We start from the raw sequence: 24,309 nt of genomic DNA, 5'->3' as shown, positions 1-24,309 counted from the left end.
TTGAAATAATAAATAATTAAATGTTTGTGAGGTTTTTTTGTGGTTTTTTTTTGTTGTTGTTGTTGGTTGGTATCTTTTTTATTTTGTTTTTTTGGGTTTTTTTGTGGGGTTTTTGTTTTGGTTTGGTTTGAGTTTTTTGTTTTGTTTTGATTTTGGGGGTTTTTTTTGGGGGGGGTTGTTTTTTGATTTTTTTTTATTTAATTTTCTCTGTTTATGTAAGTGATGTTGAACTCTGCCATGGTCGTGCCATCCTGATGGGATAATCCCAGCCCCAGCCCTGAGATTCAGGAATGCTCTGCCAGGACTTCAGAGCTTGTGCAGCACCAGAAACTTAATCCCAATTTTTCTGGGAAAAGGGCAGCCCTGGAACAGCTGCATTTCGTGAGGCCTCATGGCAAAGTTCCTTCAGATAATGTTTTCACTGAGCTAAAAACACCAAACCCATTCAAATAAAGTCCAGGGATGTTGGTCAGCCATGCAGCAACTTTATAATATTACAATATTTTAATAATATAACAACTTTCAAGTCCTGCAGTTTGCAGTGTTAAACTGAATTATCAAATTTTTTCCACTAGAAAAGGCTTTAGGGATTTTATTGATGTGGGAGTGGCTTAATTTTGACTGCAAATATTTATTTATAGCCTGAGTGAGTTAATTTTTGTGAGTTCAATATTACAGACACGACTTGGGCTTGAATACTCTTCTCAGTGTCTGTTCTACCTGGAAAGAAAATTTATTTTGCTTTATGAACAGGGAAATAAAGAATTTTTCTGCTGTCACATCTTATATTTTATGATCTCCTTTCTCAAATCCAGTCATGTTTTCTTTCTGGAAGTATCCTAAAAGCTAATGAATACAAGGAAATTCAATTAGAGGAACTCTTCAATAACAAAAATAAATGTTCATGTCCAAGGGAGAGATAGAGTGTGATAAATAATCCAAGATGTATTTTACGTTGACTTCCAGGAAATTTTTTTGACAGTGGGGTTTAAAAATAGCATTTCCAATTGAGAACTTGACAGTGCATTTCATGATTTTGGAAGCCACCTCGCCTTATGTGATGCTGGAATCTAATAACATAAATTGGAGTATTATATGTAGGTTGGAAAAATAATAAATTGGAATAATAATATTATATAGAAGTTGGAATATAAATTTTACCCCTTGGAATATGTAATTTGAGGGAAGATTTTTTTTTTTACTACTACTAAAAAGATTCTATAGCAGCTTTTAAAAATGGACAGTGAAATACATGATTTATTTTAAAATGGGAATACACTGGTAGGGAATAAGCAAATGTAAGTTGACAATATCCAACCATTCAGTTGAAGGTTTTGGTTGATTAAAAAAATGAGATTTTTGTCTTTGGTTGTTGCTGAAGCACTGAGGATCTCCAGGTAGTGTCAGCCTAGAAATGTGGATTTCCAGGATGAGGGTTCCCCTCCTTTTATTGCACTTGGCTTGTGCCACTTGGTGTCTGAGCTTTCAGCATCTGCAGGAGGAAAATCCCCACTGGAGAGGGAAGTTCTCAAACTGGCAGAGGTTTAATTGATTCTGGCTGTGTTTGATTTGGGGATGGAGGTGCCAATTCTTGCCCTCAGTTGTCTCTCTTGTACCTGTTCATCACAAGAACCCATGGACTGGGTGATGCAAAATTCATTTATTGGTCTTAAAAATCAGTTCTTGGTGTCTGTTCTGTATGTGGAGAAGGGAATGGGGCTGGAAAATAAATCCTAGTGATGCCTTGGGAAGGCTGAGCTGGAACAGAGACTGGACAGAGCTGGAGAATAAAGTAGAGATTTATTGAAAGGCCTCCAGGATACGCTTTGGGCAGGACAAGAGCCTGGCCAGGGCTACACCCAAGGTGGACCCAAAATGGTCATAAAATGGACACCTGGTCAGGAGGTCTCACACTTTTGTAAGTTTTGGTCCATTTGCACATTGGGGTTTAGTTGTCCAATTCCAGCCCCAGGTGGTGCAGTCCCATCCTTCTTGTTTTCTCTCCTCAGCCCAGCCTTGGTTGTGCTTTTGGGCCTGAACACTTGTCCCAGTTGTCCTTGGTGTGCAGCAGGAAAAGGATTTGTTTTGTGTCCCTGCTGTGTGCAGAGCTGAGTGACACTGACTCTGAGCTCAGAGCTGCTCCCCTGGCCACCACAGAATGTGAAAATACAGCAAAGATAAAACTTGAGGCATCACTGGGATGAGCAGCTGAGGGAGCTGGGAAGGGGCTGAGCCTGGAGAAAAGGAGGCTCAGGGGGGACCTTGTGGCTCTGCACAAGTCCCTGCCAGGAGGGGCAGTGAGGGGCTCTGCCTGCAGGGAACAGGGACAGGAGGAGACACAGGATGGGGACACAAGGACAGGGACACCTGGGGATGAGGACATTAATTAAGTCTTAATGATACTTAAGTATTAGTAATACATTATTATAATAATATATTCTATTATTACATTAATATAATACATAATATATTGTATTATGTATAATACATAATATAATTATGTATTATTCTTACTACACTATCATAACAATATTAATATTATCAAGAATAGAACATTAACATCGATACATAATATAATATAAATATTAATATTACAATACATTATTAATAATATAGGGTGTATTATCAATATATTGATATTAATATTATTAATTTATTAATATATAGTATATTGTTTTATATCTTATATATTAATATTATAATATGGTATATGAATATTATATAGTGATCATATTTGTTACATTTTATTTTTTATATTTTATGTTATAAATGTATTTCTTTTATAATGAAGTATAATAATAATTACTAATGATAAATAACAACAATAATAATATATTGTATAATTTATATATTAGTTATATAAATATAATTAATTAATTATAGTTAATTCTACTGAGGTATAATTAATTATAATTAATGTGGTTGCATTATTATTAAATATTAAGTATTAAGCATTGACAGGGACCCAACATGGTCGTGTGCACTGGTGAGGACATGAATCCACATGAGGAGGAACAGCCCTAGAGACTCATGGATGGGGACAGAACCCCACAGGTGGTGACAGGGGACACAGGGACAGGACAGATGGATGCCAACACCCCAGCCAGGCAGGGCAGGAGTGGCAGAGGGTGCCATGAAGACTTTGGGGACACAGAGGCCACTCCAGTGAGCACCAAGAGCCTGTGCCTGCACCACAGGGGCTCTTCCCACCTTGGCCATTCCATGGAATCAAAGCCAAAGGCACCTGCACATCCACCAAATCTTCAGGGGGCCACAACTCCCAATTCATCTGCTCCCAGCCTCAGCCCCTTGAGGGCTGTCAGGAGTCTCCAGGATGGTCCCTCCCATCCAAAGCTCAGCTTCCTCCAAAGCCAAAGGGCTGAGATGAAGTTCAGCTGAGCTTTGGAGTGACAGGCTGGAGGTGGCCCTTGGGGACAGGCTTTGGGCTGCTGCTGGTGGCACTGGGGTGGCACTGGCTGATCCTGGAGGGCTCTTCCAGCCTTGACGATTCTGGGATTGTGCCAATATTGGTGGGAATTTTGTGTGCAGGAGAGAACAGTTTTCCCCTGATGGATGGAGGGACTGCAAAGATGGAAGATCTGCTGTGTGATTGTTTTATTTCACCTGTTCTTGGCCTTGGAATTCCTTTTGTTGCATCGTTTGGGCCACCTCAGTGATGCCACCAGGAGTTCCAGACACAGAATGAAGAGGTCCCTGACCCAGAGTTTACAAGTTGTGAATGAGGAAAAGCCCTCCAGGGGCAGGATGACTCTGGATGTTGGACAGAATGATAAAAAGGGAACATGAGGAGTTTTTATTTGCTGCAATGGAGAGGTTATCCCATAAAACAGAGAGTGATAGGAAAATCAATTTTATTTGGTTTATTCTGGGTGGATATAGGAGTACAGTGTTCTCTCAGGTTAGTCTGATGTTTCTGGTTGAAAAGTCGAAATTATTTATGGAGTACTTGTAGAAAAAAGACATTTTAAAAAAAATATGTGAAGGGAAAAGTATTTACTCCCCTTTTTCCTTCTCAGTTATATTCAATGTTAAATATATTGTGCAAGGTGGAGGAGACAGACAGCTGCAAACAGTTGACATTTACAACTGCAACTTTATTAATTCTGTGAAGAGTTGCTTGTTAAAATTCTCTTAGTGGAGAAAAGGAAAGATGATATTTTTTTTTTTTCTTCAGTGATTTTTTTTCCTCTTTTAGATGCTCAACTCCTCCATGTCACAGCTGGAAGGGTATCAATGCCATTCTTAAATCTAAAATCTAAAATCTAAGATCTCTTCCTAGGCCAGGCTGCTGAGGCTTCAAATCTGCCACAGCTTCAGTCATTTCCAGTAATAATTTGAATGACAGAATTGAAAGTTTCCTTATCAAAAACTCCTCTTTTTCAAGAAAATCCATAAGGATGTGAAAAAGTGGGTTTAAAACTCAAATCTTGATAAATCAAAGTGTGGCCTCCAATAATTAGATAGATGCAAATCATTAAATGGAGAGTGAGAGTGGCTGAATATCAGTTCTCACGAGAGGTTCTGGAAGTTTGAGTGAGCAATTCAATGTGTGTTAAAAAATAAATTCCTGTTGTAACAGAGGTGAGGACTGGCACTGAAATTCATACAAAAAGTGCTTAAAAATGTGCTAAAAATGTCAAAGTAATCCTTGCAGTTCTACTCAACACTGAGAGGGTTTAACTGGAGTTACTGGCCCAGTTTTCAGCAGGAGGTATCAAAAAGTGGATTTTCTGGGCACGATACAAAGCAGGGAGAGGGAATGGCTCAGGGTGTAGGAAACATGATTCCTTATGGGGAGAGGGGGAGAGCAAAGAATTAATTGTGTTTCTTTCATCAGAAGAACACAAGAACAGTGTAAAGAAACTCAAGGCATGGTGCAGGAGGAAAATAAATGAGTATTTCCCAATTTTCGGTGGGAATGGGACAACATTTCAACCCAGAAACGCAGATGCCTTTAAATTTTGCCTTTAAAAATTACTAGAAAAAGGAATTTTGCTTAAGTGAGCTGTTGTTTCTCCATCATGGTGAGTTTTTCTGAGTAGGGCAGAGGATCCTTCCAGGACTCTGTGGTGTAAAATTGTGTCAGACTTGGGCTGTCCCTGTCAGAACCAACCTGATTTTGGGATTTCAGCTTTCTCTGTGCAGCTGGGGCTCATTTTTGCTGGAGCCCCAGCAAAATGGGGATTTTTATAGAATTTTTTTGATTTTTGATTTAATGGATTTTTTACTTCACACAAATGTGAATAACTGCTGATTTTTCTTTTATTCCATGTATTTTTATTCCTTTTATTAATTTCTGTTTCCCAGCAGTTTTGTGTATCTGTGTCTGTAATTTCCCATTTAAATCATTCCTCCACGTTTTTCTCCTTCTCCAGCCACAGGAATTCTTTGCTGCATAATACCCTAACCCTTGATAAAACCTCACTTTTTTTCATTTTAAACAAAATACCACCTCACAACACCTGGTTTTTTAAGAAATGTGGTGGCAAAACTGAATGAGAAAGTTTATTTTCTGAGGCTGTATTTTCCTTTTGCTTTACAGCTGAGTAATGCACAAAAAAAAAAAATAGGTGAAGGAGGACCCAGAAATCAGCCAGGTGGTTCAGAAATTAATTTCTGATTTCAATTATTACTCCATGAGCGTTGATTCCCCTTTGTCCTGTCACTCCATCCCTTGGGAATTGTCTCTCTCCGTGTTTCTTGTTGGATCCTTCAGGCCCTACAAAGCCACACTGAGTTCACCCCAAACCTTCTCCTCTCCAACAATCCCAATTTTTTCAGCCTTTCCTAAACCTAAAAATGGTTTCTAGTGATAGAGAATTAGAATTTGACACACTTTTAGTCAGTATTTGGAAGCAATTCCTGTGTTTGGTAAGATAATGCAAAAATCAAAGACTTTTTTTTTTTTGTCTTTTATTCTCTTTGGGATGTCCAGGTTTCATCCTCTGCTACGTGCAGATGTCATGGAACAGAAAAGTGTCAAGATGCCAAAATTCAAGATATAAATTCGCCTTCCAACCCAAACCTTCTGTGGTTCTGTGGTGACTCATCTCCCACCTCTCAGGATAAGAATGATTTGTACATATTTTATTTGTACATATTTTATTTGTACAACATTTTATTTGTACAATATTTTCTTGTTTCTGGGCGTATTTTAACCTCTCAGAAGTAGAAACTTGCAGCTTTTCTTTTGAATTGAAATTAATTTTACCTGGGGACTTTTATGCCCTTTTTTTTTTTTTTTTTTTCCCACCCTAAAATCCCCTGTTTGGTGCTTTGAGTATCAGCTGTATTTTAGATGAGCCTGTGGTTTAAAATCCACATTATTTTCCTGGCTGTTCCTGGAGCCTGCCGAGGATGCTGCGGCCAGCAGAAAAGCAACTTCCCTCCTTTTGAAATCCGTTCTTAATCACCCATGAAATGAACTATTGGGAGTTTTGCCTTGGAAGCTGGCACAGCCCAAACAGCAGAGGGGGTTTTCAAAATATTTTAGCAACATATTTGGGAGAACAGAACTTTCCTGTTCTTGGTTCAGATGCTTTCGGAGTGTTGGCTCCTGCGCGAGAAAAGGTTTTTAATACTGAATTTAGAAATCTTGTGGTTTCTCTTGGCCTTGAGAGGGGGGGGTGAAACTGATGCTTTTTTTTTTTTTTTTTTTTTTGTGTTTTCATGATCAAATCTCTGAACCCCAGAGCCAGCTGAGCTCAGTTATTGTGTTTATTGCCTCCTTTAACTCGCCGTGAGAAAAGCGATAAATTTTTGCGGGTCGTTATCTCGTAACGCGGTTTGAGACTTGAAATGGGGAAAAAACCCAACTGGAGGATCCTCTGTTCCTTCTTCAGGAGGAAATTTATTTAGGGGTGTTGTGTATAATGTTCACTTAATGTGTTTTAAGGGAAAAATTACTTTTTTGCAGAGAAATTAATTCCTCCTCTCAGCTTTTCTCAATCTTTCTTTCCTTTGAGAAATTATTTCCTTTGAAACATCCCATTGGGTCCAACAATACCTTTAAAAAACCTAAAATTAATTCAAAATATTTTTATTTATTTAAAAATATTTTAAAATTATTTTTAAAAATAATATTTAAATAAATAATATTCTAAAAATAATATTCTTTACTTGCTGAACAAGTGATTTCAAGTGATGGCTGCAATTTTAGAGCTCAGTTGCCATTTCCTAAGAATTTTATTTTAAAACCAGCTCTCACTGAAACGATTTGGAACAAAAAAATACCTTTTTTCCCTCCAAAGTTTGCATTAAACTTTTCCTTAATCTCTTCCATTACAATTTATATTTACATTATTTATGTTATAAATTTCCCTGTCCTCCACCTCTCCCTTTTTTATTACAGAAGGATTAAAAACCTGATATTTTTATCTGTGGGAGTTTTTTGATTAAATTCTGGGTTCGTTGACATGGAAGGACCGGGGTGTTTTGATTGCTTTTGCACAGCAAAATGTTAATAATTTAGTTTTTCCCCCCGAAGATTTCATGTATCACCATTCTTAATGGAAAAAAAGCCACACAAGTGAAATAATTGTGCTTTACCTGCCAATTTATGAAGCCACAGTAGGGAAAAATTAGGAAAATTTAATTGAATGCAGAGTAATGTGTCCAATAACTACCTTCATGATGATGTTTGTACCACACGTGTCCCAAAAATCACAATATGCACCAGCATTTAGAACTTTCAAAACTTTCTGTGTCTATTTTTCAGTTAAATGGTGAGAGATGAGAATTGGGAAATTGAGGCTCAGGTGCTTTTGACCAAGGAAAACTGAGGTAATGGAGAAATTATCCGGAAATTTTAGTTAATTCAAATTAAATTTATTTATTTGCATTAAATATATTTTTTCAGAAAGGGGGTTAAACACAAGAAACGTCAGTGTGAAAACGTTTCCTCTTGTTTTAGTGTAGGAAAACTGTTGTGTGTGTCTTCAGAAAGTGGAGAATAATTAAAATTAATTTTCAGTTAGCATTGGATTAAGAAAACTGGGAATTTTCTGCATCCTTATGTTTACATCAGTCACCAGAACCTAAATTTTCAGCACAATGGATGTTGCAGACAGAAAATAAAAGAAATTTAAAAATCAAATAGAAGAAATTAAAGCAAATTGTGGGGGAAAAAAAAATCAAAGGTTTTGGAGGGTTCTCCCAAGTATAAATTACTTCTGTGATTTTAAGTAAAGATGAAACTTTTAATAATATTAAGATAAAGGAAAAAAATAAAAATTTAAATAAGGAAAATAATTGTTATCACTAATTTTTTTTAGGTCTTTCACAGTTCCTTTACAAAGAATGGGATTTTTTTTTTATGTTGAACTGCTTTAACTTTTTCCCACTTTGCAAGGAAGGATCCTGGGAGGGGCACCTCACACAATTCTTCATTGCGCTCGTTTAATTATTAAAATTAAAAATCAGAAATTAAAAAAATTAAAATGAAAAATTAGAAATTAAAACTATTTATTCCATTTTAATTTTGTGATAAATCCAGTGTTTTTTGTTCTGCATTAACCCCATTGGAGCGGCTGTTTGGGAATAACTTCATCACTTCTCTGGTCAAACATGGCAACTTGTTTAACACCCTCTGTGATTTAAGGCAGGAAATGAAATGATGTCTTGGTAAATTGCAGAGAAATTGTCATAAGGAAATGTAATCACCCAAACTAGAGAAACTGGCCAGAATATCCCATTGAAATCGCTGTGTGTGCACAAAGTTCTCACTTGGCTTTTGGATCTCAGAATGTTGTATAAGGAATATTGTATAAGGAGCTAAGGAATATTGTACAAATTCACCTTCACAATTGATTATTTTTGAGATCCTCGTGTTTGTGATGCCTCACAATGTGAATTAGTGAATCCAGTGCTGACTTAAAATGGATTTGCCATTTTGCTGAAATGTTTCTTGCTTTTCTGCAGGGGCTCGATCTGAGGTTTTCCTCTGAAAGTGACTAAATTTGAGCATTCTTAAAATATTACAGAATGATGGAATGGCTTGGGCTGGGAGGGACCTTAAAAATCATCCAATTCCAGCCATGGCAGGGACACCTTCCACTGTCCCCAATGTCCAACCTGGCCTTGGGCACTGCCAGGGATCCAGGGGCAGCCACAGCAAATCTGGGAATTCCATCCCAGCCCCTCCCCACCCTCCCAGGGAAGGCGTTTTCCCCAACATCCCACCTAAACTTGTCATTTCTCAGTGTGAAGCCATTCCCTGTGTCCTGTCCCTTTGGCCCTTGGGAATTGTCTCTCTCCAGGTTTCCTGGGGCTCCTTCAGGCCCTGCAAGGCCACCCTGAGCTCAGCCCAAAGCTTCTCCTGTCCAGGCTGAACAATCCCAGCTGTGCCAGCCTTTCCTCCCAGCAGAGCTGCTCCATCCCTCTGCTCATCCTGGAGTCTCCTCTGGGCTCTCTCCTTGAGCTCCACGTCCTCCCTGTGCTGGGCCCCAGGGCTGGGGCAGCTCTGCAGGTGGGGCCTCACCTGGGGGGGCACAGGGGAACAATCCCCTCCTCACTGTGGGGTTCAGGGCTGGGGCAGCTCCATCTCTCACCCCCCAAATCCTTCTCCCAGAGCTTCTCCATCTGCTCCTCCCAGCCTGGACTGATCCCAGGGTTTGCCCCATCCCAGGGTCAGGACCTCACACTTGGTTTTGTGGAACATTTTGAGGTTCACAGAACCCAGTCCCCACCCCTGGGACCCCACTGAGCTGGGGTGGAATCACAGCTCAGAGTGGCATCAGCACAGCCTGAAGTGCTCAGGATGTTCCCAATTCCTCCTGCATCCATGAGGTTTTTTTTATCCAGACAAGAAGGGCCGGATCTGGCTTTGATCAATATGTTTATAATTTTTATCCTAGCCTGAAGATTCTACTTTTACCATGTTATGATAAATACACATTTCACTGCATTCTGGTAAATCTTCTGTTTCTTAAATCTTGGCACTGGAGTTCTGTTTCCAAATGAAATCTGTCCCATGTTCGCTTTTGGCTTCAGGTAGCTTTTTCAAGTCAAGAAAGGTTATGGATTGAAAAGATGACTTGCTAGATGGGAAAAAATGAAACAAATCGTTCAAAACAGGACAAGTTTTTGCTTTTCAAATTAGAAATTGAAACAAACTCCTAAAGTCTCCTCACATCTCCCCTGGAAACGCCCTCCTTTACTGTAACTTTGTGGTCTTGATGATATTCACAGAGAAGCTGATCTACTGAATAAAGAAGTTCTTTAAGTTTGCAGTTTTGGAACATGACCAGTGTGTCTGAACCCAGGTTTCAAATTTTACTGGCATTTTGTTGGCAAACTGATTTTTTGGAGTCCTTTCTTGTTTGGGTACGTTTCCTGACACCTCTGCCTGCATGGTGCTGTGTTCAAAAATTCTCTTCTCCTTTCTCTTTTGCAAGAGGAAAAGCCTATGAGCAGACAAAGGACTAATTATAAAATATCAGATATAAAAATAGAGGGGTGAGAAAAATACAGTGAGCAGGGAAAAATAAAAAAGAAGATTTCATGGCAGAGTTCTGTGCAGCAGGTCTTGATTTTCAAAGCAATCCCACCATGAACCATTCCCAAGCCATAATACCATGATTTAAATCAAGCATGAGCACATGGGTGGTAAGAAAAAGGTGATTTACTCTTCCCTTCTCTTCCCCTGGCATCTTTTGCTGTTGCCAACAGCAGTTTTCATTTATGGAGAGCTTTGAGGCGGCTGAAAAGCAGCTCAGGTGGCTTTGACCTGCTCCCAGCCCTCCTCCCAGTCCTGCATTTCTCCTGGAACTGAATTGTTATTATTGCCCTGCTCGAGGATTTACTCACCCAGCCCAAAGGATCTGTGAGCTCCCAACCCACGTCATTGATCCAGGAGAATATTCCTTGCTGGAAATGTCGTGTCTAGTTCAGGACAATCTTCTTTTTGTGGCGTTTCTGGAGGTAACAAGGAACCAGCTGTGCGAGGTTGCAGTTGCTTTTTTAGCTTTTCCCCATGGCTGGGATATTGTAATCCCTTTAATGCTTTTTCTCACTGGTGCAGGACTTTGGTGTATCCGAGGAGTTCAAGGAGAATTTGACATTAAATAGCCCTTTTCTGTGCTAACTTTGCTGTGGGGAAAAACTCACCAGAAAGTGAAAGGAGAGATGAATTTTTTGCATTAGAACAGAAGAGTGCATTCATGTCACACAAGGATATTCTGGTAAATGGTTTTTTTTTTTCTTGCTGGATTTAGTTTGAAGTGAGATTTCTGTCATTTAAATCAGCCTGAGGTGGATTAACAGCTGAGGTGTTCTCCTTGTCTCACCTGGGGAGGGGGGTTGTCAATCTTCTGGGAGCACCTGGTTGTGTGTAAAATGCCTCATGGAAAGTGGGAGAGGGAGAAATGGGAACATTTGGGCTTGTAAGAGAGTGTACAAATGGCTTTAGGATCCTGCCTGGGTGATGGGATTCCAGTGAACACCACTGGGGATAAATCTCTGATTTAATAGCTACAATTTCTAATTTCTGACTGATTTCAACCAAACCTAAATGTCTACTGGAAACACCAGAGATGCTGAGTTTCTGGATGTTTTCTGGAGTCAAGAATCACTCAGAATCCCTGAAGGTCTCTAGTCCAACCTCCTCCTTTTAAGCAAGGTCAACACTGAATTCTGACCAGCTTGCTCAGGGCTTTTTCCAGTCAGATCTGGAAAAACTCCACATCCTATTCCAGTGTTCAGTTGTCCCCACAGTTCAGTGTTATGGATGAATGTGCCATTTCCTCCTGGATTCTTTCCTTTCCTTCTTCTCTTATTAAGGATATAGAGATATTAAATAGGACAAGTCCTGGACAAACCCCTGAGGATATGCAGTTGTGTCCAACCCAACAGCTGGAATAAAAACCAGTTTCTTCAATCCCAAAATCCAGACACTTTCTGCTCAATGGCTTAGCTCGGATACAGGGAAGCTTGAAGGAAGAGCTTGGAGATGTTTTCTTCATCTGAGACTTACCCTGATGTCCTTGGCTGTGAGGATGGGAGACCTGGATGTGCCCTCAGCACTCTCAGCTCCCTCCCATCTGCTCTTACTGACTGTTGGATATATTGGACATCAGGAAGAAGTTTTTCACATAAAGAGTGATTAAATACTGGAATTGTCTGCCTGGGGAGGTGGTGGAGTCACCATCCCTGGATGTGTTTAAAAGGAAACTGGATGTGGCACTCGATGCCATGACCCAGTTGAGGTGTCAGGGCTGGGTTGGACTCGATGATCTTGAAGGTCTCTTCCAACCTACACATTCTGTGATTCTGTGACTCGACTGAGCAAAGATTTCTCAAGAGATTCATGATATCAATTCTTCTCTACTCTTGGTCTTTCCTCTTCTCCCTGAACTCTGTGTAAAGTCCTGGAGTGTGAAGGTTCTGGCTTCTTTTTCTCCTTGCCAAGGTCAGGATTAACACATGGGAAGTGTAGATTTCGTGTTTGGACTTGGATGTTTATTATTTCTTACCTATTTACAGACTTACAAGCCATGAGCTCTAACTAGCAGGTTAGAGAAATGAGGTAAAATGGAGTCTTCTAACTCTTTCCAAGGTTATTTAAGTGCTCATTAAGCAATAATGAGGTGACACCTGTATTATTTATAGTTCTGACCCAGTAATGACCACCCAAGGCCCACAGTGTGGACCTTCTTCACCCAATTACAGAAAACCACCCAAATCCATGAAAAAGGAAGAAGATGAAGAAGAAGGACCTAGGCAACACCTTAAATCTTCCATCTTGACTCACATGTATTACTATATACTAAATTCTTAAATCTAAGTTTTTCACCCTGTGAGATCACACAATATTATTAAAACCACACCCCCACAACCCCAGTGCTGTCACTCAATCTCAGGAGCCTGTTCCACATCCTCAGGTCAAATGTGGTGCTTGCTTGAGGGTCAGCACTTCTTAACACAGAAAGCCTGAAATTCTCATCCTTCAGGGTTCCAACACTGGAGGACTTTGTTGGTGAAGACCTGGGCAAAAAAAAGAATTTCTTGAGTAGCTCAGCCTTAGGTGCATGCACTGTGATTTAGCCTCAGTCAGCTGTGAGCCCACATTTTCCTTCTTTTTTTTTTTTTTTTTTTAATCACATTCCAGTAAAAGTTCTTGTCATTTTTATTCTGTAGAAAGAACATTTTTCTTCTGGTCTGTTGTCATTTCTTGCTAGTAGAGATCATTGCCAATCTCTACCATAACTGAGCTTTCTATTCTCTGGACAATTATTTCTGCATTTCTCCTTTGTAGTGTCCCTCCTTGCTTCCATTTTTTTTTTTTTTTTTTTGTAAAATTTTAACACTCTTGGATTCTCTTTTTAGCCAAAGCAGACTCTGTTCATGTCTTTATTTTCCCCAGGATTGTGGCAAGGTTGTTTTATGTGTGGGGGGGAGTTTGGAAAGACCAAGATCTTTGGAGCTCCCATAAGATCCCATCTGGCAGGTGCCTGAATAAGCTGAATCCAGGGTTTGTTCATCCTCAAGGCTCAATTTCCATCAGTTTCCTGATTTGGTGGCTTTTACCAGACTCCCAACGTGGTGTCGCTCACAGAAACTGCTGCTTTGGGGTTCAGTAAATGTTCAATAACAATGAACATTTATTTGATCTTTGATAGAATCATAGAATGGGTTGGGTTGGAAGGGACATTAAAGATTGTCCAATTCCACCCCTTGCCATGGATAGGGACACCTTCCACTATCCCAGGCTGCTCTAACCTGGCCTTGGGCACTTCAAGGATCCAGGGGCAGCCACAGCTTTTCTGGGAATTCTCTTCCTCCCCACCCTCACAGGGAAAGATTTTTCTCCCAGTTTCTAATCCAAACCCACTCTCATTCATGGTGTCTTCTCCTCTAACTGTGGCCCACCAACCTAAATAATTTTGGAATTTTTTGATTTGCCTAAAATTCAAAGGGTTTTGGTGTATGGGCTTTGGGTTTTTTGTTTGTTTTTCTTTGGGGTTTTGGGTTTTTATTTCTTTGTTTGAGTTTTTTTGTGTTGCTTTTACAATACTCTCTAAACAACCTCCTTGAGAGTGAGATTTTCAGGCAAAGAACTTAAAGGAGAAGGTTGAAATCTGCCCATAACTCTTGTGCCCAGGTAGTTTAACATCTGGAATGCACTGCTGGCTGTGCTAATGCCTCTGCAATACTGTAACACAGCAGGATGCTTTAATGAGAGCTTCAACCCTAAAACCCACAACATCAATGAAATTTATAGTCGTTAACATTATTCAAAGGTAGTTTTTGGGAGTTTTGGTTCCCATTTTATGTTCCTGTGGGATGAAAAGTTGTTGTGTTGGCAGGCCAGAGTCCTCCTTACACTTGGAATTTCTGTAAAATAATTAAATATTGTTTATTACTCTTAACAGCACGACAGGGTGGGGAGGAGGGTATTTGTATAAAAAAACTGTGCTAGAACCTCTCTTTTACTATTTCAGCTGCTTTAATATTCTTCAATGCCACAAGTGCCTTGCTCACATTTTGGAAAATACCACAAAAACGTTCAAAAAAAAGGAAAAATTTACATAAAATTTTAGTATCGTCTTCTGTGATCATAAAGATGCCATCTGATATTCTTCCTGATGGGGGAGTTTATCTTCAGACATTTCGTGTTTCCATAATCTTGTGTCTCGTTGTGGTCTTTGGAATTAATGCACAGAGAAGATGGTTAAAGAGCATGAGAGAAAAAAGGGAGGGAAAAAAAAAAAAAGAAAAAATTTCATGGGGGGAAAATGTGGTGAGCACTGTGATTAAGCCACTCTGCAGAAAAACGAAATTGTTTAAGTCTGCAACTGATTAAGTTGAAAGCAAAGAAGGGAAGTCAATATGTAAAAAAGTGCACGTACAGTTGATCCTTCTGGTAAGGAAAATCCAAGTTGTTTCTCCCAGAAAAGAAAAAAACAACCCCACCAAACTAACAAGAACACACCATGTACAGAGCTCTGAAGTTGGGGAAAGGCAGGCAGGAGGCTGTGGGGAGATCTTTATTATCACTGGCTTCATGTTAATTCCTGCACAATCTCAGGAAGTTGTAAAAAATCAATCTCTGTGTGTGTGTGTCTTCAGTTTATCAGTCTGGGAATTAACAACTTCCCCACGTCGTGTCCTTTAAAGGATTTTTTCTTTGTGACCCTTAAAAGTCCAACCTCAGTCTCCCCATGTAATAAGTTGTTACCTGCTGCCAAGCCTCCGAGAGCTGCATCATCTGTTCTCCTAATTGTATCTCTTTGTAGAAGCCTGTGTTTTGCATTCCTAATCAACTTTTTTTTCCTGCTCTGTTTATTTTCTTCTCCCCTCATGGCAGCACATGATTATTTTTTTTTTCTGTTTTGTTATTTAAAAACAGATACGTGGATGGAGAAGCAACAGAAATCAGTGTGTTTCAAACAAAGCCTGTAATCTCGTCCTAAGAGTGTGTCCAAGTTTAAATTAGATTTTTATGTTGCAAAAGCATTGGTGTTGTCATCAGGCTGCTGCCAGAAGACAGGGATGAAACTTCCTGAGCTTTGGGGGATTTTCACCCTGAGGGGCTGGAGCAGGGAACAGAGCTGGGAAGGGTTTGGAGAATTCCTGAGGGAGCTGGGCAAGGGGCTGAGCCTGGAGAAAAGGAGGCTCAGGGGGGACCTTGTGGCTCTGCACAAGTCCCTGCCAGGAGGGGCAGGGAAAGGAGGAGAGGAAATGGCCTCAAATGGCAGCAGGGGAGGCTCAGGCTGGAGATTGGGCAAGGAAATTTCCCTGGCAGAGTGGTCAGGCCTTGGGATGAGCTGCCCAGGGAGGTCTGGAGTCACTGTCTGGGGGAGTGTTCAGGAGGAGGCTGGAGGTGGCCCTTGGGGACAGGCTTTGGGCTGATGCTGGTGCTGCTGGGGTGGCACTGCCTGATCCTCAGGGGCTCTTCCCACCTTGGCCATTCCATGGAATCAAAGCCAAAGGCACCTGCACATCCACCAAATCTTCAGGGGGCCACAACTCCCAATTCATCTGCTCCCAGCCTCAGCCCCTTGAGGGCTGTCAGGAGTCTCCAGGATTGTCCCTCCCATCCAAAGCTCAGCTTCCTCCAAAGCCAAAGGGCTGAGATGAAGTTCAGCTGAGCTTTGGAGTGACAGGCTGGAGGTGGCCCTTGGGGACAGCCTTTGGGCTGATGGTGCTGGTGGCACTGGGGTGGCACTGGCTGATCCTGAGGGGCTCTTCCAGCTTTGATGATTCTGTGATTTAGTGTCAAGAGGTAAAATTGACTGCTGAAGGTGGTAGATGGTTGAGTCTGCTCTCAGGATGTGATCCACAGTGTCCAGAGGAGACAATCACCAAGGTGTGTTTTATGGAAGGCGACTGGCAAAGAGGCTTTCTGGCTGTTGTCCTTTGATGACCTCTCCATGACTTGGGAATAAAGTGGGAAATCACTGTGGGGCTGGTACAGCTCCTGCTGCTTTGTGTGTCCCTGCCCATCCATGGCAGGGGTTGGAGCTGGATGATCTTCAAGGTCCCTTCCAACCCAAACCATTCCAGGACTTTGTGATTTGTAATTAATTAGCAAAGGCAATTTTGATCCAGAGTTTGCTTGGGCTTTCCAATGACCTCATCATCATGAAAGAGAATCACAGAATCTCTGGGTTGGAAGAGACTTTCAAGATCATCAAGTCCAACCCCAACACCTCAACTAAACCCTGGCACTGAGTGGTTTTTTTTCCCATATTTTTTTAAACACATCCAGGGATGGTGACTCCACCACCTCCCCAGGCAGACAATTCCAGACCTTTATCCCTCTTTCCATAAAAAACTTCTTCCTAACATCCACCTTAAATGGAGTCAGGCATTTGAAAGATACTCTGAAGTCTCTGAGTTTCTTAAATTTTGGTGCTGCCACAGCCCCAGGAGTTGCTGATGAGCAAGGGATGGTTCTTCATCTTGTCACCAGCACAGGGACATCGTGTCTGTGGGACACTCACAGCTCCTCCTTGCTGCTCGTGCACTTCCTCACTGGCAGAACTTTTGAAACAGCTCCCAAACCCAGCTGAAATCATTGAGATCATTGTAAATGGGATTTTTTTTTTCTCTGATTTGGGCTGCCCTCACCCCCCGAGACAAGATTGCTTTTATAGGAATGAACAACATCATGTTTGTGCCTGTGGGAGAAGCAGATTTGTGGGCAAGGCATCACTTTTTGGGCTGACCTCACAGGCAACATCTTGAATATGTTTTATCTCTTCAATAACTCCTCCTGAAAACATGAAATGGAGGAGGATCGTGGTACAGTTCAGGTCTGTTTAAAAGTGCCTTGAACAAAGTTCTCACAGTAGGGTTTTTTCTTCCTTTTTTTTTTTTTCTTTTTTTTAGTTTTTTAAGTGTAGCATTGACTCATTTGGTGGTGTTAAAGTGCACTTTCTACTTATCCCCCAGAGGAAAGTTAGTATTCTTTTAAGTGAAACTATTTTAAAAGCAGAACACAAGGCTAAAATAAGCCAGTGTTCTCTAGAGCTCTCAGAAGGTGTAGATTTATTTACTGTAGTTAAATCATAATTAGTTCTCAGGGGATAGTGTATCTTTTAAACTGCTTTATTGCCACCATATTGGTTTTCTAAATAATCAGAAACTGCTGCTCTTATATTTTGTAGTATGAACAAAAATTCGCTGTAAGTAGAAACAAATGTTGGGAATTGCTGGTTGTCACTTGCTGAAGATAGGGACACCCAAAAAAAAAAAATTAGGAATTGAGGAAAAAGTGAAGAAATACAAAACCTGCCTTATCAGAACTTTTAAATGAACTATGGCTCTGACTTATTTCAGCCTAAAAGATAAAATAACGTTTTACCTTATGGTTTTTCAGCCAGTCATTTTTTTAATATTCTAATGGGTTTGGATCAGGACTAAATGTTAACTGAAAAAAAAATAATAATAAAAAATGGTGGTGCAACGTTAACATAAAATATTACCTGATGTTTAAGCCTTGATTTTCATGAATGTAGCTTAGTGTTGGAGCTGATAAGCATGTGGGGTTTTTGGTTTTTTCCCCTAATTGGCAGGTTAATGTTCGAGTTGCCTGAGGAGATGGGTTTAATAGCAGTGGCTGTTCGACAAACACAAGGGAAAGGTGAGTAAATCTCCTTATTTTACTAATAAATGTGTATTAAATACACAAAATGGGACATTTTAAGATGCATTATGAGCATTTTTGATAATACAACCCATAGAACAAGCCTGTCCCCTTCTCCTCCTGCTCAAACTGCGGATTCAAACCGAAAACCCAAAAGTTAACAAGAGACCAAAGCAAACATTTTCAGGATGTTTGGTGGCTTTTGCAGAAATGATTTAGTGGTCTCCTGGTTCCTGCCAAAAAAGGTTTCTCCAGTCAGGAAAAGCTGCCATCACTACACTCAGTGTAACACAAGTCAGAGCTCCAAATTAAAACTGAAACTGGGTTAACTGGAACAAGACTGGGGCTCTGAGATTGGGTCTGCAGGACCTGCCTGAGCAGATAAATTGTAAGCAAGTCGTGTTTCTTGCCCAGAAAAAAATGCTGGCACTTCTTTAAAAGCCACATTTATTCTCCTGGAAGAGCAGAGTGTGTGGCCCAAGGAGCTTTTCCAAGCCCAAATCCATGGAAAGATGATTCCCTGGCTTTCAGTGCAGGATGGGGCAGAGTTTGGATGCATTTCTGGGTGCACACAGAGCATCTTCACAAATGCTTCTTCCCTTGAGCAAAACAAGATCTTTTGAAATGTGTCTGTTAGCAGAGACCAGGAAAATCCTGGAATTTAGCGGGATTTAGGACATGCTGGAAAATTGAGAACCTCAGAACAGAATTATAGAATGGCCTGAGCTGGAAGGGACCTTAAAGATCATCTTGTTCCACCACTTTCCACAAATCCAGGTCACTCAAAGCCCCATCCAACCTGGCCTTGAACACTTACAGGGATGGGAATATTAAAAAAAATCCTTTTTTTTTTTTTTTTCTTTTTTTTTTAATTTGAAGAAAGAGCTTTTCACTTTAACCCTTTTTGGTTTTTTTCCAAATTAGTTTGGGAACTCCATTAAAGGACTTTTGGTACATTCTTAGATGGAGAGCTTTGAATCTGTCTCTTTAGTTGTTATCTACGTTCACAAAGTGATTTTTTTTTAATAAATATTCTTCTCTGGAGTTGAAGTTACCTTTTCTCCTCTCCCTGCCCAGGTCGTGGTGGAAACATTTGGCTCAGCCCCGTGGGCTGTGCCTTGTCCACTCTGCACATCTCCATCCCTCTGCATTCCAACCTGGGCCAGAGAATTCCTTTTATCCAACACCTGGTGTCCTTGGCAGTGGTGGAGGCAGTCAGGTCCATACCAGGATATCAGGTATGTCCTTAATTCATCTCAAAATTCCTGTTCCCATTTCCATTAAATTCAGGTTTTAGCTGTGTGTTTTCTGTGTAGAATGGCTGAAGGCATAATTCAGTTCCTCAGCACTAAGAGGAACCTAAATTTAACCTTCCTAATGTTTGATTATTGATATGCTTGCAGAAATCCAATATCCATAGGATGAATGTTCTTTGACTGAGCTGATCAAATGTACTACACTCATTTCATTCTTAATCTCATGAAACCTAAGCCTCAATCCACAGCAGTAAAGAAAAAGTCAATTTTGTTTGCCCAACAATGGAGCTGATTTGTTTTGATTTTGAAGGAGAATAAAGAGGAGGGAAAAATGAATAAAACTGACAAATCCTGTTCTGCTTTTTTTGTTGCTGCTGTTTCAGTGGTCACTTTATCCCTTTTAAAGGATTTTTCCAACCCTTGTTTAAGGTTGAAAACTGATTTCTAAAGCAAGAACTGAGGAGAATTGCTCTCGAGAGGGAATCAAGTGTCCTGTCATCAGCATTAAAATGAAGAACCAGTCTTCTTTATCACCTCATATATCTCCTTTTTAATGTTACCATTTCCTAATATTTGCTAACTATAAAACTTTGGTATTTTACAGAGGTAGTTAACTGAAGCATATGTTTCCTATATTACAGAAAATCAATGACTTATACACATTTACACATGAACTTTATTATAGTGGCACCCAGTAGCTTTGCTGGAGTTTAGGGTCTGTCAGCCTTTCTATTAAAACCTTTTAAATTCAGTGCTTCATAACCTGACTGGAAAAACAAAATGCTTTGGGCTAAAATTTGCAATATAAAAATATTTGGCTGGAGTGGATAATTTGACCACTTGAAAACGAAAGGACAAGAGTTAGTTTTATAAAATCTGGGGATGGCTGGGGAAGGAGCTGATTTATGAATGGAGGTGGTTTTTGCTTCTGTGTGCCTGCCCTGCTGTGGCATTTTTTAATTTTGTTCCGTTCAAGAGGAAAAAAGGTGACTGAAGTACCAAATATTGATGTAAAAAATGTGGGTCAATAATGTGTGTACTGTACAGAGCATTTAGACAATAAAGAGATTTTTGTGACCAGGACAGATCTGCTCAACCTGAGGGGACATCAGCCCTTTGGCAAAACAGAGTTAAGGGTCTGGACTCAAATATGTTACAGCAAAGAAATTTCAATAATTTATCAAAAACTCAGTGCTTGAATTTCCCCTTTAGACTCAAGCAGTGCAAGGCTTTTCTTTATGTCCTTGTCACACCAACTGCAGCAGCCACAAACATCGGGATAATCTACAGAGCCATGGAATCATGGTTTGGGCTAGAAGTGACCTGAAAGATCATTCTAATTCCACCATGGGCAGGGACACCTCCCACTGTCCCCAAATGTCCAACCTGGCCTTGGGCACTGCCAGGGATCCAGGGGCAGCCACAGCAAATCTGGGAATTCCAGCCCAGCCCCTCCCCACCCTCCCAGGGAAGGATTTTCCCCCACCATCCCACCTCAACTTGTCATTTCTCAGTGTGAAGCCATTCCCTGTGTCCTGTCCCTTTGGCCCTTGGGAATTGTCTCTCTCCAGGTTTCCTGGGGCTCCTTCAGGCCCTGCAAGGCCACCCTGAGCTCAGCCCAAAGCTTCTCCTGTCCAGGCTGAACAATCCCAGCTGTGCCAGCCTTTCCTCCCAGCAGAGCTGCTCCATCCCTCTGCTCATCCTGCTTCCATGTCTCAGTTTATCAGGCAGTCACTGTTTTTAGGGTGGCCACAATTCCTGACTCTGCTGAACCAGCAGCACCCGAGGCCTTTGTTGTGGGTCCTCCCAGAGCAGATCTGAGGGCTCAGCTGGAACTTCCCTTGTCAGATGTTGATGCTGAGGATGCAAATGGGCTTTAAATCAAGAGGATGCTTTGCTCTGCCATTCTGAGAACAGCAGAGTCTCTCTCTAGTGAGGGAAGACAAGAACATGCTCCATCTCCAGCAATTTTTTTGACATTTAGTGCGAATCCACTGTGTGGCAAAGCCATGAGAACACCCAGCTCTGCCTCAGCTGTTCCTGCTGCTTGTTGTCACTTCACTCACAGAGCTACTGCCTGGTGGTGTCTTACAGGTGTGTGTTTCCCCTTTTGGAAGCCCTTTTATCACTCACAACACCATTTCACTGTGTCATTCCTCCAGAGCCTCCCACAAACCTTTCCCCAGCACGAGGAGCCGAGTTCTTTTCCATGAATTGGTGATCCTTTCCCTCAGAATGCTTTGATAGCAAAATCAGGTAGTATTTCCTGTCAGTGGACGTGTCATGGACTCCTCCCTGGCCTTTAAATCTGTCAGGAAAAGTAGACACAGACCCAGGTGCAGCTTTCACACATCCTGTAAAGGGATTTCATCTCCTACAACAGGAGGGAATGTGACTCTTGGAGGCCCTGGAGCACCTCCCATAATTTGCCCCTGGGGATTGCAGCAGCCATGGGCAGCGGTTCAGACTGCAGGAAGCACATTTGCTTTCTCTTTTTTTGTGTTTAAGTAGCCAGTGCAAAGTTCAGCTCAGCCCCTGTGCTTTCAACAAAAGCTGTTCTGTGGGGCTGGGGCTGTCACACAGCTCAGTTTGTGTTTCCAGCCCTTGGAGCTGCCCAGAGCTGGGATGGCTTTAGGATGTTTCTGGGGTGTTTATGTGGCTGGGAACTGGGATTTCTCCTGTCTGCTGGATTTCCTTTCCAAAATTCAGGGTCTCCTTGGCTGGTTCCTGTGAGGTTACGTTTTCTGTAGCACTTATGGAGCACTTCAGTTAATTTTCATTGTGAGGAGCAGTTGAGAGCAGCACGTTGGGTGTGGAAAAGAGGGAAAGAAAATTCTCCTCCTCTGCCCTGCTCAGGTGAGAACCCACCTGCAGAGCTGGCCCAGCACAGGGAGGACGTGGAGCTGCAGGAGAGAGCCCAGAGGAGGCTCCAGGATGAGCAGAGGGATGGAGCAGCTCTGCTGGGAGGAAAGGCTGGCACAGCTGGGATTGTTCAGCCTGGACAGGAGAAGCTTTGGGCTGAGCTCAGGGTGGCCTTGCAGCGCCTGGAGGGGGTTACAAGAAAGAGGCAGAGGGACTTTTTATATGGGCAGAGAGTGATAGGACAAGGGGAAATGGTTTTAAACTGAAGGAGGAAAGGTTAGATGGGATCTTGGGCAGGAATTGTTCCCTGGGAGGGTGGGGAGGGGCTGGGATGGAATTCCCAGATTTGCTGTGGCTGCCCCTGGATCCCTGGCAGTGCCCAAGGCCAGGTTGGACATTGAGGTTGGAGCAGCCTGGGACAGTAGAAGGTGTCCATGTGGCACTGGATGATCTTTCAGATCCCTTCCAACCCATCCTATTCCATGATTCTCTACAGACTATTGAGTGATGAATGAGCCATAATTGTCTCTAAATGTCTGGTTTTCTTTCCTTAGGACATTGAGCTGCGAGTGAAGTGGCCAAATGATATTTACTACAGTGATCTGATGAAACTCGGTGGAGTTCTGGTAAACTCAACACTCATTGAAACAACATTTCATATTCTCATTGGTAAATGTCTATTTTGAAGCTTTTCTGTGCAGATTTTTTTTTTTTTTAATTTATTTATTCTGGAGGATTTTGTTATCAGTGTCTGTATCAGTAAAAATGGCAACGACAAGAACAAGTAATGACAGCAGGAATAAGGAAATAAAGCACAATGTCATATCCAGAGGAAGCACAAAAAGTAAATGTTTTCATTCTTCTTAATAATTCCATATGCTTGACAAGTAAAACATAAATGTGAGCATCTGGATTGGTGTAGTGGAGTTCAAAGGAAGAACGTTACATGGGAGAGGGAAATTGTCCTCCTTGATTTATTGCAAAACCAGTGGAACATACTGAAAGCTCCATCTTTTTTTTTTTTTTCCCAATTTATGTATTTTTTGTAACATGACAAATAGTTAAATGAAGAACATGCCTTTTAAATCATAAGAAAGGCTACGAACACAGAGTAATGTTTTCATTTTTCAGTTATTGAGATGTTTTTATCATCTCTAGTCTCACAATCATCCTGCTATTTGATAAGGAAGTTTTTTTCTCCTAATCAGCAGCATCCCAGAAACCTGCCAGATTCTGGTTCCAAAAGTAACTGTCTCTGCTGTGTCTAAAAATTGGAAGAAAATTCCCTAACAAGTCTAAAAGGGTAAAAAAAAAAAAGATGATATTTGAATGCAGCACAAGTGAAATATCCTGCAAAGATGGAATGGTCATGATGTTGTTTCTGTCAGAGTTCTGTGATTTTAGAGGTGCAATCAAGAAAAAAGTTGAAGAAGTCACCTCCTTCTGTGAAAATGCCCAGCCATGACATTTTCTGGGCAATTTTATACCTTCATTTTGTAAGTCATCGACACGAGCAGGATGGAAATTGCACTGAAACTTAAGAAATCTCTCTGTGCCCCATCAAGCATTTACAGCTTCCGTGTTTTCCTACAGCCTGGTTAACACAAGGAAAGCAGAAATACTTCCAAAAATAGTTCATTATATTGGGTATCTTTTAAGCACTTCACGTATTTGGTTTGGACCTTTTGATTCTTCCCCTAAATATCAAAATATTCCTGTTCAAATGGAGGCTTTCTGTATCCATTCTCTCTGATATCCACAGGAGTCATCTGGTAGGTCTGAGGTATAGATAAATGCATATTTTCATCAGTCTGTTTTCACCTGGGAGCTTTTCAAATTGAAATTTCCCTGCTCCATATGAATCCAAGGATCTTTTCCATCACCCCAGTGCTGTGTTTCACTGGGAGTCATTGAGGGGCCTCATGAAATTTCAGTTTTTGTGTTGGCAGGAGTGATGGCCTTCAGCTCCCCCAACAGGAAAGGTGTGTCAGATCCATCACCCCTTTCCCAGAGTAGTGCAGGATCCTTTCCTAGACAGAATTCCAAGATCCCTGAGGTTGGAAAAGCCCTCCCAGCCCATGG

At 41.1% G+C, this 24,309-nt stretch overlaps 1 protein-coding gene across 1 annotated transcript in view; it reads left to right on the top strand.

The window, feature by feature from the left end:
- The window catches only part of HLCS (holocarboxylase synthetase), a gene marked incomplete at its 5' end in the record, with an annotated part of 120,756 nt that overhangs the window by 84,522 nt on the left and 11,925 nt on the right, over positions 1-24,309 (top strand). Inside the window, 3 exons of the mRNA XM_083884098.1 lie at positions 18,039-18,106; positions 19,187-19,347; positions 22,782-22,896. Of these exons, the coding sequence (XP_083740224.1) occupies positions 18,039-18,106; positions 19,187-19,347; positions 22,782-22,896 (344 nt within the window). The remainder of the gene's footprint in view (positions 1-18,038; positions 18,107-19,186; positions 19,348-22,781; positions 22,897-24,309) is intronic.

Source organism: Zosterops lateralis (assembly GCF_965231275.1).
Source record: "Zosterops lateralis genome assembly, chromosome: 2".
NCBI lineage: Eukaryota > Metazoa > Chordata > Aves > Passeriformes > Zosteropidae > Zosterops > Zosterops lateralis.
The sequence above is the reverse complement of the archived record's forward strand: the minus strand, read 5'-3'. Positions and strand labels throughout refer to the sequence as shown.